The sequence below is a fragment of the Oncorhynchus clarkii genome, chromosome 13, assembly GCF_045791955.1.
Source record: "Oncorhynchus clarkii lewisi isolate Uvic-CL-2024 chromosome 13, UVic_Ocla_1.0, whole genome shotgun sequence".
Taxonomy (NCBI): domain Eukaryota; kingdom Metazoa; phylum Chordata; class Actinopteri; order Salmoniformes; family Salmonidae; genus Oncorhynchus; species Oncorhynchus clarkii.
Window position 1 is genome coordinate 40,022,554 of NC_092159.1, and position 16,998 is coordinate 40,039,551.

Sequence of the window (16,998 nt, forward strand, 5' to 3'; positions counted from 1 at the left end):
CACTAGGCTCGGGTCTTAACTCTTAGTACCAACACATACGGCAACTTTAATCCTCCAATGTCTCGCATCGCAAACATCCTCAAAGCATACTATGACCTAAATGTGTTGTAGAAGAAGACATCTGGTTCATTATTGTGTGTGTGTGTGTGTGTGTGTGTATGTATGCATGTGAGTGTGTATGTATGCATGTGTGTGTGTGTATGTATGCATGTGTGTGTATGTATGCATGTGTGTGTGTGTATGTATGCATGTGTGTGTATGTATGCATGTGTGCGTGCGTGTGTATGTATGCATGTGTGTGTGTGTATGTTTGCATGTGAGTGTGTGTATGTATGCATGTGTGCGTGCGTGTGTATGTATGCATGTGTGTGTGTGTATGTTTGCATGTGAGTGTGTGTATGTATGCATGTGAGTGTGTGTGTGTATGCATGTGTGTGCATGTGAGTGTGTGTATGTATGCATGTGAGTGTGTATGCATGTGAGTGTGTGTATGTATGCATGTGAGTGTGTGTATGTATGCATGTGAGTGTGTGTGTATGCATGTGTGTGCATGTGAGTGTGTGTATGTATGCATGTGAGTGTGTGTATGTATGCATGTGTGTGCATGTGAGTGTGTGTATGTATGCATGTGAGTGTGTGTATGTATGCATGTGAGTGTGTGTGTGTATGCATGTGTGTGCATGTGAGTGTATGCATGTGTGTGCATGTGAGTGTGTGTATGTATGCATGTGAGTGTGTGTGTGTGTATGCATGTGTGTGCATGTGAGTGTGTGTATGTATGCATGTGAGTGTGTGTATGTGTGCATGTGAGTGTGTGTATGTATGCATGTGTGTGTGTGTATGTATGCATGTGAGTGTGTGTATGTATGCATGTGTGTGTGTGTATGTATGCATGTGTGTGTGTGTATGTTTGCATGTGAGTGTGTGTATGTATGCATGTGTGTGTGTGTATGTATGCATGTGAGTGTGTGTATGTATGCATGTGAGTGTGTTGGTGTAAACAGCCGTACTAATAGATGCATTGAGAGTAGGCCCAGTCGGCCTCCCGGGTGGCGCAGTGGTTAAGGGCGCATTACTGCAGCGCCAGCTGTGCCATCAGAGTCCCTGGGTTCGCGCCCAAGCTTTGTCGTAACCGGCCGCGACCAGGAGGTCCGTGGGGCGATGCACAATTGGCCTAGCGTCGTCCGGGTTAGGGAGGGATTGGTCGGTAGGGATCTCCTTGTCTCATCGCGCACCAGCGACTCCTGTGGCGGGGCGGGCGCCGTGCGCGCTAGCCAAGGTTGCCAGGGGCACGGTGTTTCCTCCGACAGGGGCTTCCGGGTTGGATGCGCAATATGTTAAGAAGCAGTACGGCTGGTTGGGTTGTGTATCGGAGGACGCATGACATTCAGCCTTCGTCTCTCCCGAGCCCGTACGGGAGTTGTAGCAATGAGACAAGATAGTAGCTCAAATTCTAAAATGAAATGAAATGAAATTCTAAAATGTAAAATTCTAAAATGAAAAAAAAAAAAAAAAAAGAGTAGGCCCAGTCGTTTTCACCTGCATCTTGCGGAGCTGGGAGAGTTGTTTGCGCAGGTCGGTGGCGTTCTGCTGCAGGTCGTGGAGGTGAAGCTGCATCTGCAGCCGGGTGACGGTGGTGACCTGGCTGTCTCCGGAGGGAGGGGGGGGCATCAGAGCCAGCGGGGCCGACGGCGTCAGAGCTGACAATCACAGGACAGAACACAGGTTATGAGGAAGTCAGAGGAAACTGGGTTATTTACAATACTGTATGTATAAAGACATCTGACACACAACAGAAGATACATGCACACACACACACACGCACGCACGCACGCATACGCACACGCACGCATACACACACACACACAGTTCCACACGCAGTCTTGGGCGCACAGGTAAAGGATCCCAGCTCAGTTCCTGGACAGAGGTAGACTGAAAACGAAACAGAGAGAGCCTGTTGATGGTGCGAGGAGAATATCCTTCTGAATCTCAGTTGTATGAACATCCAGACAGACCCAGAATGAGTAAGGGATCAACAAGACAGGAACAGAGACGGGGGGGGGGGGGGGGGGGGGGTAGAGAGGAGTATAGACAGAACATAAGAAAAGAGACAGATCACCACCAATACTGGACCTGTGACAACACCAGACACCCACCCAGGGGCAGAGAGATGAGAGGAGAGATAGAAGAGGAGAGGAGAAGAGTCAAACTACCTTTCCGCTTCAGCCGCCCAGCTGTAACACAGAAGCAGTGAGCCATTAACCAAAGATAAAGAGAGAGAAGAGAGAGTGGAGGAAAACTGGGAGTAATCTTCAAGGTTTACATTGCCAAGGGCAAATGTGGACCCCTGGACACATCCTCTATCGACTATTGCTGAGAGAAAAATGGCTAATTCAACAGCTTTATTTTTTCTGGTGTTATTTCATGTCAAGGAGAGGCATCAAAGGCAGTCGTGTCCTTTCACTGGCCCTTTGAAGGTCTGGCCATTGAACAGCAAGTCTATGTAGACTCACTCATGCTAAACGGAGGCATGAGGAACAGGGGAAGAAAGAGATCTGGAGAGAGAGAGGGAGTGAGAGAAAAGAGAAATACAACAGAAGAAGAAAGGGAAGGAAATGTGAGAGAGAGATATTAGAGGAAGCAGGGACAGAGGGATGGGTTTGTGTCTAGGTTGCGAGTTGAGTTGTCATTCAATGTCTGTTGAGGTTTAAAGACCAGGAGCCATCTTATCTGTTAAAATAACAGGTCTATGCCTGGTAAATAGATTTGTATTTGTATTTTACTAGGCAAGTCAGTTAAGAACAAATTCTTATTTTCAATGACGGCCTAGGAACAGTGGGTTAACTGCCTGTTCAGGGGCAGAGCGACAGATTTGTACCTTGTCAGCTCGGGGATTTGAACTTGCAACCTTTCGGTAACTAGTCCAACTCTCTAACCACTAGGCTACCCTGCCGCCACGCAGTCTGACTACAAGATCAAACTAAAACTCAATTCACCTCAATCTAGTTTGAGCTAGAACTTTAGGCGTGGTACTCACTTCCAGTGGCGGAGCCGTCGCTGTTGGATTCGGTCTTCTCGCTGGAAGAGAAAGGGAAGGGCCGTGAGAACTCCGAGCCCTGGTCCGGAGGGCAGCCCGCCATCATGCAGAGACGCAGTAGGCCGCATCTGAGGAGGGCCACAGTGCAAGGCAATTACAGTGCTAATGCCAACACCTGTACTATACTTACGCATTATGTACTTACACTACAGAGTGCTTTATACTGTCCACAGGGCAAGGTCACTATTACCAGCCAATTACAGTGCTAATGCCAACACCTGTACTATACTTGCGCATTATGTACTTGCACTACAGAGTGCTTTATACTGTCCACAGGGCAAGGTCACTATTACCAGCCAATTACAGTGCTAATGCCAACACCTGTACTATACTTACGCATTATGTACTTACACTACAGAGTGCTTTATACTGTCCACAGGGCAAGGTCACTATTACCAGCCAATTACAGTGCTAATGCCAACACCTGTACTATAATCATGTACAGTACTACTATACTACTATACTGCAATAATGTACTTGAACGTATTCTGGTCTATTAAACAACGATATAGCATCCTGAGACCAGTCATGTATTTCTGTGCTCGTCCTGTCATGGTCTACTGCTGAAGTAGTATCTATGGTTGGCTCTGTGTGTTTGGGCTCTCAAGGGGGTCTTACGTGCTGTCACTGTCGGGTGCTTTGGTCAGTACACTCTGAACCAGGCCTGTCAGACTGGCTATCTGTTTCTCCATGGCCTCCATACGGTCCAGACGGTCCGCACGGTCCCTGGAGAAAGCCAGCAGGTTAACACACGCTGGTCAGTTAGGTTCACTCACACACACACCAACATGGAAGCTCGTGCAGCCACACATCCCACAGTAACGTCAAAATGTACTAGTACACACTAGAAAACACCTAGCGAAACACATACTGTATAGAGGAAGCATGAAATCTCAAACCACACACACACACATACACTCACACACTCACCTGGACTCAGAAGTCTCTCCGTGGAGTGGGGAGCTGTATCCGGGCGCAAACCTGCTCCCGTCCCCTCCTGGCCCGGCCTGCAGGGCCAGAGGGTCAGAGCTGGAGCTGGGCCTGGACTTGGGGCTCTCCACAAACACGGAAGAGGAGGCTGAGTCCTTGCGGAAGTTCTGCCTGACCGGGGAGGCTCGGCTGGGGGAGCTAGAGTACGAGTCCCCCCTGTCCCTCAGCTGCATATCAGGGATCTTCTGTGGGGAGGAGGGGGGCATGCGGAAGCCCATGCCCAGTGTGGCTGAGGAATAGGAGTCGGAGTAGAGGGGACCTCCAGGCTTGTACAGGGCGTCCTCCAGCTCCCCCTGCAGGGCGGCAGCAGAGTAGGTGCTGAGGGAGCGCACAGAGCCGCGGCGGTACAGCCCACCGGACACGTGGCTGAAGGGGTCTCCGATGGCGGCCAGCGACTGTGTGGAGGCGATGCTGAGGCGGCCCTCGTGTACCAGGCTGTAGGGGTCGGCGTACAGCCCCTCCTTCACCAGCATCATGTTCTTCCCAGAAACCTCCTCGTCGGGCTTGACGTCGCGGCGCTCCAGGATGGCGCTAGGGGAGGAGGACAGGCCGGCGTTGGGGCCCCCGTGGTGGGAGACGGCTCCTGGGTGGTGGGAGTGCTGGGGCTGGTGCTGCTGGGGGTGCTGCTGGTGCTGGGAGTGTTGTTGGAGCTGGGGGTGACTGCCCGGCCCGGCGAAGGAGGGAGGCCGACCCCCGCTGTAGGACAGACGGGAGCGGGCTGGGGAGCCGGAGGGGGGCGAGGCGGAGGAGGATGGCAGGGTGTTGAGGCGGCGGGTGGGGGAGGACTCTCGGGATGTGTACACCAGATCCCTCTGAAACGACATCAGGGGCGGGGGTGGAGGGTAGGTTACCATGGATACCAGTGGATGAAAACGCTGTGCTCCCCCTCTGTGCCAGACTGGCAATCAGAGGATAGGAAATCACACTGACATTGGACAGTCTGTGGCAGCCTGGGCTCATCAACGCAATCATAGCATCTTTATACAAGTCCACATCAAATACCAGCACACAATCAACACATGTGATTCAAGTCTAGAGTAATGGATCTATCCAAGAGTACAGTAAGGCTCATGGGATATGGGATTACCTACATGTATTGACTGTCACCTTGCAGTGTAATAACTAAGGCTGAGAATGAAAGAGTTTAAAAGAGGGGCCCAGTCCAGCCTTACTGTTTCTTTCTTCTCCTTCCACTCATCCAGGAGAACCACCGAGCTGCATTTAACCAGCCCAACTAAACCCACCGGAATACAAAGAGCTGGTATTCAGCACGTCTCCATATCTGCACATATCCATTTCCTCTCTATTGAAGAGAAGCGAGAGAAAGCAGGAGACGAAACCACTCCTGGCTCATTAGAATGAATGTGAGGAATTTCCTCATCCACCGCCAGTTCTTTCTTCTCTCCTCCACCGCTTGCCTGGGTGGACAAAAACTTTTACATTCTGCCTCATTTTTTTTACTCTGCATCTCCCACTTTTTCAATTCCTCTTTCTCTCATGTTAATGTTTTTCCTCAACCTACATATTATCTCACTCTCCTGTTGTAACGAGTTTCGTCTTCATACGAAGGAGAGTCGGACCAAAATGCAGCGTGTGGTTTACGATCCATGTTTATTAATAATACGAAACACGAATCTCCAATACAATACTACAAAACAAAACGTAACGAAACCCTAACAGCCTATATAGTGTGGACACAGGGACACATAGGACAGGAACAATCACCCACAAACACACAGTGAAACCCAGGCTACCTAAATATGGTTCCCAATCAGAGACAATGACGAACACCTGCCTCTGACTGAGAACCATATCAGGCTGAACATAGAAATAGACAAACAAGACATGAAACATAGAATACCCACTCAGATCACACCCTGACCAATCAAAACATAGAAAATACAAAGTAAACTATGGTCAGGGCGTGACAGTACCCCCCCCCCCCCAAGGTGCGGACTCCGGCCGCAAAACCTGAACCTATAGGGGAGGGTCTGGGTGGGCATCTGTCCGCGGTGGCGGCTCTGGCGCTGGACGTGGACCCCACTCCATGACAGTTTTAATCCCCCTCCTAAACGTCCCTAAATAGGTTACCCACCACAATGATAACATGGGACAGAGGGACAGCTCGGGACAGAGGTAACTCGGGACAGATGGGTAGCTCAGCACTGAGAGGAAGCTCAGCACTGAGAAGAAGCTCAGCACTGAGAGGAAGCCCAGGCAGGTAGTAGAAACTACCAGAACCTGGCTGGCTGGCGGTTTCAGCAGATCCTGGTCGGCTGGCGGTTTCAGCAGATCCTGGTCGACTAGCAGATCTGGGAGAATCTGGTCGACTGGCGGATCTGGGAGAATCTGGTCGACTGGCGGATCTGGGAGAATCTGGTCGACTGGCGGATCTGGGAGAATCTGGTCGACTGGCGGATCTGGGAGAATCTGGTCGACTGGCGGATCTGGGAGAATCTGGTCGACTGGCGGATCTGGGAGAATCTGGTCGACTGGCGGATCTGGGAGAATCTGGTCGACTGGCGGATCTGGGAGAATCTGGTCGACTGGCGGATCTGGGAGAATCTGGTCGACTGGCGGATCTGGGAGAATCTGGTCGACTGGCGGATCTGGGAGAATCTGGTCGACTGGCGGATCTGGGAGAATCTGGTCGACTGGCGGATCTGGGAGAATCTGGTCGACTGGCGGATCTGGGAGAATCTGGTCGACTGGCGGATCTGGGAGAATCTGGTCGACTGGCGGATCTGGGAGAATCTGGTCGACTGGCAGATCTGGGAGAATCTGGTCGACTGGCAGATCTGGGAGAATCTGGACGACTGGCAGATCTGGAAGAGTCTGGACGACTGGCAGATCTGGAAGAGTCTGGACGACTGGCAGATCTGGAAGAGTCTGGACGACTGGCAGATCTGGAAGAGTCTGGACGACTGGCAGATCTGGAAGAGTCTGGTCGACTGGCAGCTCTGGAAGAGTCTGGTCGACTGGCAGCTCTGGCTGCTCCATGCTGACTGGCTGCTCCATGATGACTGGTAGCTCTGGCTGCTCCATGCTGACTGGCTGCTCCATGCTGACTGGCAGCTCTGGCTGCTCCATGCTGACTGGCTGCTCCATGCTGACTGGCAGCTCTGGCTGCTCCATGCTGACTGGCTGCTCTGGCTGCTCCATGCTGACTGGCTGCTCCATGCTGACTGGCTGCTCCATGCTGACTGGCGGCCCTGGCTGCTCCATGCTGACTGGCGGCCCTGGCTGCTCCATGCTGACTGGCGGCCCTGGCTGCTCCATGCTGACTGGCGGCCCTGGCTGCTCCATGCTAACTGGCAGCTCTGGCGGCTCCTTGCAGACTGGCAGCTCTGGCGGCTCCTTGCAGACTGGCAGCTTTGGCGGCATCCTGCAGACAGGCAGCTCTGGCGGCTCCTTGCAGACTGGCAGCTCCATGCAGACTGGCAGCTCTATGCAGACTGGCAGCTCCTTGCAGACTGGCAGCTCCTTGCTAACTGGCAGCTCTAAGCTAACTGGCAGCTCTATGCTAACTGGCAGCTCTATGCTAACTGGCAGTTCTGAACAGGCGGGAGACTCCGACAGCGCTGGAGAGGAGGAGGGCTCCGACAGCGCTGGACAGGCGAGGCGCACTGTAGGCCTGATGCGTGGTACTGGCACTGGTGGTACTGGGCCAAGGACACGCACAGGAAGCCTGGTGCGGGGAGCTGCTACCGGAGGGCTGGGGTGTGGAGGTGGTACTGGAAAAACCGGACCGTGCAGGCGCACTGGAGCTCTTGAGCACCGAGCCTGCCCAACCTTACCTGGTTGAATGCTCACGGTCGCCCTGCCAGTGCAGCGAGGTGGAATAGCCCGCACTGGGCTATGCAGGCGAACCGGAGACACCGAGCGCAAGGCTGGTGCCATGTAAGCCGGCCCAAGGAGACGCACTGGGGACCAGCTGCGTAGAGCCGGCTTCATGGCATTAGGCTCGACGCTCAATCTAGCCCGGCAGACACGCGGAGCTGGAATATACCGCACCGGGCTATGCACCCGCACTGGAGACACCGTGCGCACCACTGCATAACACGGTGCCTGTCCGGTCTCTCTAGCCCCCCGGTAAGCACAGGGAGTCTGCTCAGGTCTCCTACCTGGCATAGCCATACTCCCTGTTAGCCCCCCCCCAAGAAATTTTTGGGGCTGCCTCTCAGGCTTCCATCCGCGTCGCCGTGCTGCCTTCTCATACCAGCGCCTCTCTGCTTTCACCGCCTCCATTCTACGGTAACCTTCCTCGCACTGCTCCAGCGAATCCCAGGCGGGCTCCGGCACTCTCCCTGGGTCGGCCGCCCACCTGTCGATCTCCTCCCAAGTAGTATACTCCATACTGTACTCCTCCTTGGGCTGTTCCTGTTGTTTCTTCTCCTGCTGCACCTTAGTGCGGCTACACTCCCCTGGTTTAGCCCAGGGTCCTCTCCCGTCGAGGATTTCCTCCCATGTCCAGAAATCCTTATTGCGCTTCTCCTCGCGCTGCTCCTGCCTGTTGACACGCTGCTTGGTCCGTTGGTGGTGGGTGATTCTGTCACGGGTTTCGTCTTCATACGAAGGAGAGTCGGACCAAAATGCAGCGTGTGGTTTACGATCCATGTTTATTAATAATACGAAACACGAATCTCCAATACAATACTACAAAACAAAACGTAACGAAACCCTAACAGCCTATATAGTGTGGACACATAGGACAGGAACAATCACCCACAAACACACAGTGAAACCCAGGCTACCTAAATATGGTTCCCAATCAGAGACAATGACGAACACCTGCCTCTGACTGAGAACCATATCAGGCTGAACATAGAAATAGACAAACAAGACATGAAACATAGAATACCCACTCAGATCACACCCTGACCAATCAAAACATAGAAAATACAAAGTAAACTATGGTCAGGGCGTGACACCTGTTTGTCTTTCCTTAATCTACAGAAATTACCTCTCTCTCCTATTTATGTCTTTCCTTAATCTACAGAAATTACCTCTCTCTCCTATTTATGTCTTTCCTTAATCTACAGAAATTACCTCTCTCTCCTATTTATGTCTTTCCTTAATCTACAGAAATTACCTCTCTCTCCTATTTATGTCTTTCCTTAATCTACAGTAATTACCTCTCTCTCCTATTTATGTCTTTCCTTAATCTACAGTAATTACGTCTCTCATGTTTCTGTCTTTCCTCAATCTATAGTAATTATCTCTCTCTCCTGTTTGTCTTTCCTCAACCTACAGTAATTACGTCTCTCCTGTTTATATCTTTCCTCAATCTACAGTAATTATCTGTCTCTCCTGTTTGTCTTTCCTCAACCTACAGTAATTACCTCTCTCTCCTGTTTGTTTTTCCTCAACCTACAATAATTACCTCTCTCTCCTGTTTGTCCTTCCTCAATCTACAGTAATTACGTCTCTCCTGTTTGTCTTTCCTCAATCTACAGTAATTATGTCTCTCCTGTTTGTGTCTTTCCTCAATCTACAGTAATTATGTCCCTCCTGTTTATGTCTTTCCTCAATCTACAGTAATTACCTCTCTCTCTCCTGTTTATGTCTTTCCTCAATCTACAGTAATTACCTATCTCTCCTGTTAGTATCTTTTCTCAACCTACAGTAACTACTTCTCTCTCCTGTTTATGTCTTTCCTCAATCTACAGTAATTACCTCTCTCTCCTGTTTGTGTCTTTTCTCAACCTACAGTAATTATCTCTCTCTCCGGTTTGTGTTACCTCAACCTACAGTAATTACCTCTCTCTCATGTTTGTGTCTTTCCTCAACCTACAGTAATTACATCTCTACTGTTTGTCTTTCCTCAACCTACAGTAATTACCTCTCTCTCATGTTTATGTCTTTCCTCAACCTACAGTAATTACATCTCTCCTGTTTGTCTTTCCTCAATCTACAGTAATTACCTCTCTCTCATGTTTATGTCTTTCCTCAACCTACAATAATTATCTCTCTCTCCTATTTGTGTCTTTTCTCAATCTACAGTAATTACCTCTCCCCTGTTGGTCTTTCCTCAATTTACAGTAATTATCTCTCTCTCCTGTTTATGTCTTTCCTCAATCTACAGTAATTAACTCTCCTGTTTATGTCTTTCCTCAATCTACAGTAATTATCTCTCTCTCCTATTTGTGTCTTTTCTCAATCTATAGTAATTACCTCTCTCTCCTGTTTATGTCTTTCCTCAATCTACAGTAATTACCGGTCTCTCCTGTTTATGTCTTTCCTCAATCTACAGTAATTACCTCTCTTTCCTGAAAATTGCAAGATTGTGTTATAATACTTTTATTGCATCGAGAATCGAGTATTCTTATAACTATTGTGTGTGTGTTCTACTGAGGATGGGCCTCTGGGAGATAACACTGACAGAGGAGATTTACTCATTTGATAGTAAAGAAATTAACCACCACAACAAACAAACAAACAAACAAACAAACAAGCACGCACGCACGCATGCACGCACGCACACTTAAAACCCTGAAAACACAGTTAATACCAGCTATCAAAACCCAAAAAATTTACACCCAGGAGCAGTTCAATGTCAAGATGTTAGTTAACATGCAGGGTAGTCCCCAGCACAGCACTGAACAGGAGGGGGTGTGCAGTTCACACACGCACTGTCATAGAACAGAGAGCCAGGCAAGATGATCCAAATAAAATAATACAAATAAGAGAATCCTGAATATAGCACCAGCCAGGCCTTTGAATGTTCTTCAAAGGCCTGGCTTTACCGCATCATCTACCCTCCTCGAAATAAGAACTCTCTATGATTTAATGGAATCTAGTTCATCTGGGATATTTTGGTGTTCCTCCATACACAATTTAAGGATTTTAGTATGCCTGCACGCACACACGAAAACACACTCATCCACAGAGACAGAGACCCACCCACCCACACCTACACACACACTCTAATTATTTGCATAGGTAATGGCTGATTCATCCTCAATGTAATGTGACTATTACAGATGGTAAGGACTGAAAACACAACAACTTCAAGGTTCCTTGAACTAAACCAAAACAGAGACATGCACAGGGGGTGAAACAAGCTCATCTCCCTGGGAAACATTGTTATTTAGTGTCCAGGCAGCATATGGTGCTCATGAAGATAAAAGTACTGCCCAGCTTGAATATCTGGAGAAATAACCCATACGCCTCCACAAACCTGTCAAACTTACTGTTGCAACATAAACACAAAAGAGCTGTTGCACCTTCAAAGGTCAAAGCCCAATAGTAGTGTGACAGTATCAGTATAGTAGAATCCAGAGCCCTCCATCCACCTATCCCAGTATCAGACGTGCAGCCCAGCTCCACCCCCTCCCTCACCCTTCTCTCCCCTCCCTGTCTCACCCTCAGGTCCCCGTTGACCAGGTGTGTGGCGGGGTAGGAGGCGTAGATGGGCTCCTTGCGGTAGATCTTGATGATGCTGCGGTCCTGGATGTCCCGGATGTCCTCCAGCTCGTAGAAGACGTTGCGCGCCTCGTCCTTGATCAGGATGGCCGTGTTGGAGGACTTGAGCATCCCCGCCGTCAGCTTCTGGGGGAACATGTGCACGATGAGGGCGTGCAGCGTGTCCAGGCTGCTCAGCTCGTGGGTGATGTGCACCCGCCGAGTCTCATCCCCAAATTGCAGGAACAGCACGCCTGGAGAAGGAGAGTGATGAAGAGGGAGAGGGGGAGAGAATTTATCGTATATTTTAAAGATCTTTTCTGACTTCCTTGAACAGCTAGAGAGAGATTATGACAGTGGGAAAGGTAGAGAGAGGCTGGGTCAAAGTGCAGTAAGTACGCCGGATTTGAACCTATGCCGACACTGTAGATGTGTTGACCACACGTGGCCACGGAGAGAGAATTTAAAGTCAAGGATGAAGGTAGCGCAGGAGATAATAGAACAATAGAGGAAGGGGTGATGAAAGTCAAAGGAGAGAGAGAGAGATAAAGGGAAGGTCTGGTTGATAAACAGAGGAGGAGGAGGTGGGAGTGAGAGAGTGCCACTGTCCTAAAGCACTGCCTAAAGTCCTCTTCCAAAGGGCTCATCATCCGTCACTGTCACTGCTTTTACAGCGCTCTGTTTCTCCCTGCGTGCTTAGCATTGCCTACACCCACCAATGTTTATAAGTCTGATCCATCCACACTGTAAAGCTGTCCAAACCATGAGTTCACAATTATTTTACTGTAGTCCACACTGTAAAGCTGTCCCAACGATGTGTTCACAATTATTTTACTGTAGTCCACACTGTAAAGCTGTCCAAACGATGAGTTCACAATTATTTTACTGTAGTCCACACTGTAAAGCTGTCCAAATGATGAGTTCACTCTTATAATACTGTAGTCCACACTGTAAAGCTGTCTCAACACTGAGTTCACTCTTATAATACTGTAGTCCACACTGTAAAGCTGTCCCAATGATGAGTTCACTCTTATAATACTGTAGTCCACATTGTAAAGCTGTCTCAACACTGAGTTCACTCTTATAATACTGTAGTCCACACTGTAAAGCTGTCCCAAAGATGAGTTCACTCTTATAATACTGTATCCACACTGTAAAGCTGTCCCAACGATGAGTTCACTCTTATAATACTGTAGTCCACACGGTAAAGCTGTCCCAGCAATGAGTTCACTCTTATAATACTGTAGTCCACAGTGTAAAGCTGTCCTAACGATGAGTTCACACTTATTTTACTGTAGTCCACACTGTAAAGCTGTCCCAACGATGAGTTCACACTTAATATACTGTAGTCCACACTGTAAAGCTGTACCAACAATGAGTTCACTCTTATAATACTGTAGTCCACACTGTAAAGCTGTCCCAACAATGAGTTCACTCTTATAATACTGTAGTCCACACTGTAAAGCTGTCCCAATGCTGAATTCACTCTCATAATACTGTAGTCCACACTGTAAAGCTGTCCCAACAATGAGTTCACTCTTATAATACTGTAGTCCACAGTGTAAAGCTGTCCCAACGATGAGTTCACACTTATTTTACTGTAGTCCACACTGTAAAGCTGTCCCAATGCTGAGTTCACTCAATATGACTGTAGCAGAAATAAATGAATAATAGGTCAGGATTTGAATCATGACTTAATGTCTATGAACATATGATCCCTGTGCTAATAATGAAATGCAGTGCAGTGTATGGCTATGTATGGTTGTCGTGTCCCAGATATGTAAAGTGAGGCGTGGATGATCCAGTGTTGTGCAAGCAGTAACGCACCACAGGGCAGGCAGGCAGAGAATCATCACACTCATCTGAGGGTGCGAAGAGACACCAGGCTGTAGGTTACATGACTAACCCAGGAGCTGTGTGATTGGTCCCTGATAAAAACACCCAGCCGGGAGTGCATCATTTACGCTTCTGAAATGGCTACAAAATATGCAAATGTAATCACGATTCAATAATTTCGCAATCATTTGAATAGTGGATTCAAATAAAGCATAACCACAAAACGCAAAAGGAATTAGGAATAATGATTTACTATGCAAGTGGATAAGGTTTGATAAGATAGCAGATAAACTAGGTAAATGTTAATATGAAAATGTCATGAAGCCATTCTGATTAGATGAGTAAGTTGAAGTCCACAACAGCTTTGGGATGAGGAAAATGTTGCCTCAGCTATGTATCTGCTAAAGGCTGTTACATGGTCATGTTTATGTCATGCAGTGGCAGTCGGTGACGTTTAAGAGGAGGGAGGATGATTATTTTTTTAATGGACATGGCCTTATTTCTATTACAGCATATTGGATGACTGTCATATACTGTATATTCCAATCACCCAGTTCAATGTAACAGCGATAGGTTTAGGCTCCTACACGATACTTTAATTTGACCTATACCCATCATGAGTTTCTATTGGACAAATTCAGGTATGTTTATCCCCGTTTCGTTCCATATCCCCGTTTCGTTCCATATCCCCGTTTCGTTCCATATCCCCGTTTCATTCCACATCCCCGTTTCGTTCCATATCCCCGTTTTGTTCCATATCCCCGTTTCGTTCACTCACCTCGGATTAGACTAAGATTTTTTCTTCAACAAGCAGGACGCACAGGACATTCTCCTAACACCCGACAAGGCCAACATCCCAGTTATTTGCAAGAGGAAGAGACGCAGGTACATAGGACACAGAGCGGAATGCCTCGTAAGGATCCACAGAAGGCGAGTAGGAAAGCTGCCAATACCGTCAAAACGCTGCACCGGTAAGATAGAACAGCACACAGTAAGACGAGGGGGGGGGGTCGGTCTGTGCATATTGGTAAATAACAGCTGGTGCACAAAATCTAAGGACACCTCTAGATTTTGCTTGCCTGAGGTAGAGTATCTTGTGATAAAATGCAGACCGCACTACTTGCCTAGAGCGTTTTCAGCTATACATTTCGTGGCTGTTCATTTACCACCACAGACAGATGCTAGCACTAAGACCGCACTCAGTCAGGTGTATAAGGAAATAAGCAAGCATGAAACCACTCACCTAGAGGCGGCGCTCCTAGTGGCCGAAGACTTTAATGCAGGAAAACTTAAATCAGTTCTACCTAATTTCCATCAACATGTCAAATGTGCAAACAGAGGAAAAACAATTCTAGATCACCTGTACTCCACACACAGAGACGCGTACAAAGCTCTCCTCCATTAGTAAATCCGACCACAATTCCATTCTCCTGATTCCTGCTTACAAGCAAAAATTAAAGCTGGAAGCACCAGTGACTCGGTCTATAAAAAAGTGGTCAGATGAAGCAGATGCTAAACTACAGGACTGTTTTGCTAGCACAGACTGAAACATGTTCCGGGATTCTTCCGATGGCATTGAGGAGTACACTACATCAGTCACTGGCTTTATCAATAAGTGAATTGAGGACCTCGTCCCCATAGTGACTGTGCGTACATACCCCAACCAGAAGCCATGGATTACAGGCAACATATGCACTGAGCTAAAGGGTAGAGCTGCCGCTTTCAAGGTGCGGGACTCTAACCAGGATGCTTATAAGAAATCCTGCTATGCCCTCCGAGGAACCATCAAACAGGCAAAGCGTCCATACAGGGCTAAGATTGAATTATACTACACCAGCTCCGACGCTTATCTTATGTGGCAGGGCTTGCAAACTATTACAGACTACAAAGGGAAGCACAGTCGCGAGCTGCCCAGTGACAGGAGCTTACCAGACGAGCTAAGTCACTTCTATGCTTGCTTCGAGGCAAGCAACACTGACGCATGCATGAGAGCATCAGCTGTTCCAGACGACTGTGTGATCACGCTCAACGTGCGTAAGACCTTTAAACAAATCAACATTCACAAGGCTGCGGGGAAAGACGGATACCAGGATGTGTGCTCCGAGTATGTGCTGACCAACTGGCAGGTGTCTTCACTGACATTTTCAACATGTCCCTGATTGAGTCTGTAATACCAACATGTTTCAAGCAGATCACCATAGTACCTGTGCCCAAGAACACGAAGGCAACCTGCCTAAATAACTACAGACCCGTAGCACTCACGTCCGTAACCATGAAGTGCTTTGAAAGGCTGGTTATACCTCACATCAACATTATCCCAGAAACCCTAGACCCACTGCAATTTGCATACTGCCCAAACAGATCCACAGATGATGCAATCTATATTGCACTCCACACTGCCCTTTCCCACCTGGACAACAGGAACTATGTGAAAATGCTATTCATTGACCACAGCTCAGCGTTCAACACCATAGTACCTTCAAAGCTCATCACTAAGCTAAGGATCCTGGGACTAAATTTGGCATGGGTCCTCAGATCCTCAAAAGGTTCTACAGCTGCAACATCTAGAGTATCCTGACTGGTTGCATCACTGCCTGGTACGGCAATTGCTCGGCCTCCGACCGCAAGGCACTACAGAGGGTAGTGCGTACAGCCCAGGACATCACTGGGGCTAAGCTGTCTGCCAACCAGGACCTCTACACCAGGCGGTGTCAGAGGAAGGCCCTAAAAATGGTCAAAGACCCCAGCCACCCCAGTCATAGACTGTCCTCTCTACTACCGCATGGTAAGCGGTACCAGAGTGCCAAGTCTCGGACAAAAATGCTTCTCAACAGTTTTTACCCCCAAGCCATAAGACTCCTGAACAGGTAATCAAATGGCTACCCAGACTATTTGCATTGTGTGCCCCTCTGTTTATCATATCTGCAAAGTTACTTTAACTATACATTCATGTACATACTACCTAAATTGGCCTGACCAACCAGTGCCCCCACACATTGGCTGAAATGGTGCATTGTGTCCCTCCACCCACGACCCGCCAACCCCTCTTTTACATTACTGCTACTCTCTGTTTATCATATATGCATAGTCACTTTAACCATATCTACATATACATACTACCTCAATCAGCCTGACTAACTGGTGCCTGTATGTAGCCTCGCTACTGTATATAGACTCGCTAATGTTATTTTTCACTGTCTTTTTACTGTTGTTTTGATTTCTTTACTTACCTATTGTTCACCTAATACCTTTTTTGCACTGTTGGTTAGAGCCTGTAAGTAAGCATTTCACTGTGTCACACCCTGACCATAGTTTGCTTTGTATGTTTCTATGTTTTGTTTGGTCAGGGTGTGATCTGAGTGGGCATTCTATGTTGTGTGTCTACTTTGTCTGTTTCTGTGTTTGGCCTGATATGGTTCTCAATCAGAGGCAGGTGTTAGTCATTGTCTCTGATTGGGAGCCATATTTAGGTAGCCTGTTTGGTGTTGGGTTTTGTGGGTGATTGTTCCTGTCTTTGTGTTTGTTACACCAGATAGGGCTGTTTTCAGTTTTTCACGTTTCTTGTTTTTGTATATTGTTCTATTTTCATCTTTATTAAAGATGTATCTAAATAACCACGCTGCGTTTTGGTCCGCCTCTCCTTCAACAGAAGAATCCCGTTACACACTGTA

The 16,998-nt window shown here is 48.1% G+C and overlaps 1 protein-coding gene across 2 annotated transcripts in view; it reads right to left on the reverse strand.

Annotated features, from left to right (window-relative positions):
* Positions 1-16,998, reverse strand: part of LOC139364720 (SRC kinase signaling inhibitor 1-like) — a 106,871-nt gene that overhangs the window by 19,472 nt on the left and 70,401 nt on the right. For both annotated transcript variants that reach the window (XM_071101718.1, XM_071101719.1), the window contains 5 exons: positions 11,453-11,745; positions 4,028-4,899; positions 3,716-3,823; positions 3,038-3,165; positions 1,540-1,700 (listed from right to left, as the gene is read on the reverse strand). In XM_071101718.1, coding sequence (XP_070957819.1) covers positions 1,540-1,700; positions 3,038-3,165; positions 3,716-3,823; positions 4,028-4,899; positions 11,453-11,745 — 1,562 coding nt within the window. The remainder of the gene's footprint in view (positions 1-1,539; positions 1,701-3,037; positions 3,166-3,715; positions 3,824-4,027; positions 4,900-11,452; positions 11,746-16,998) is intronic.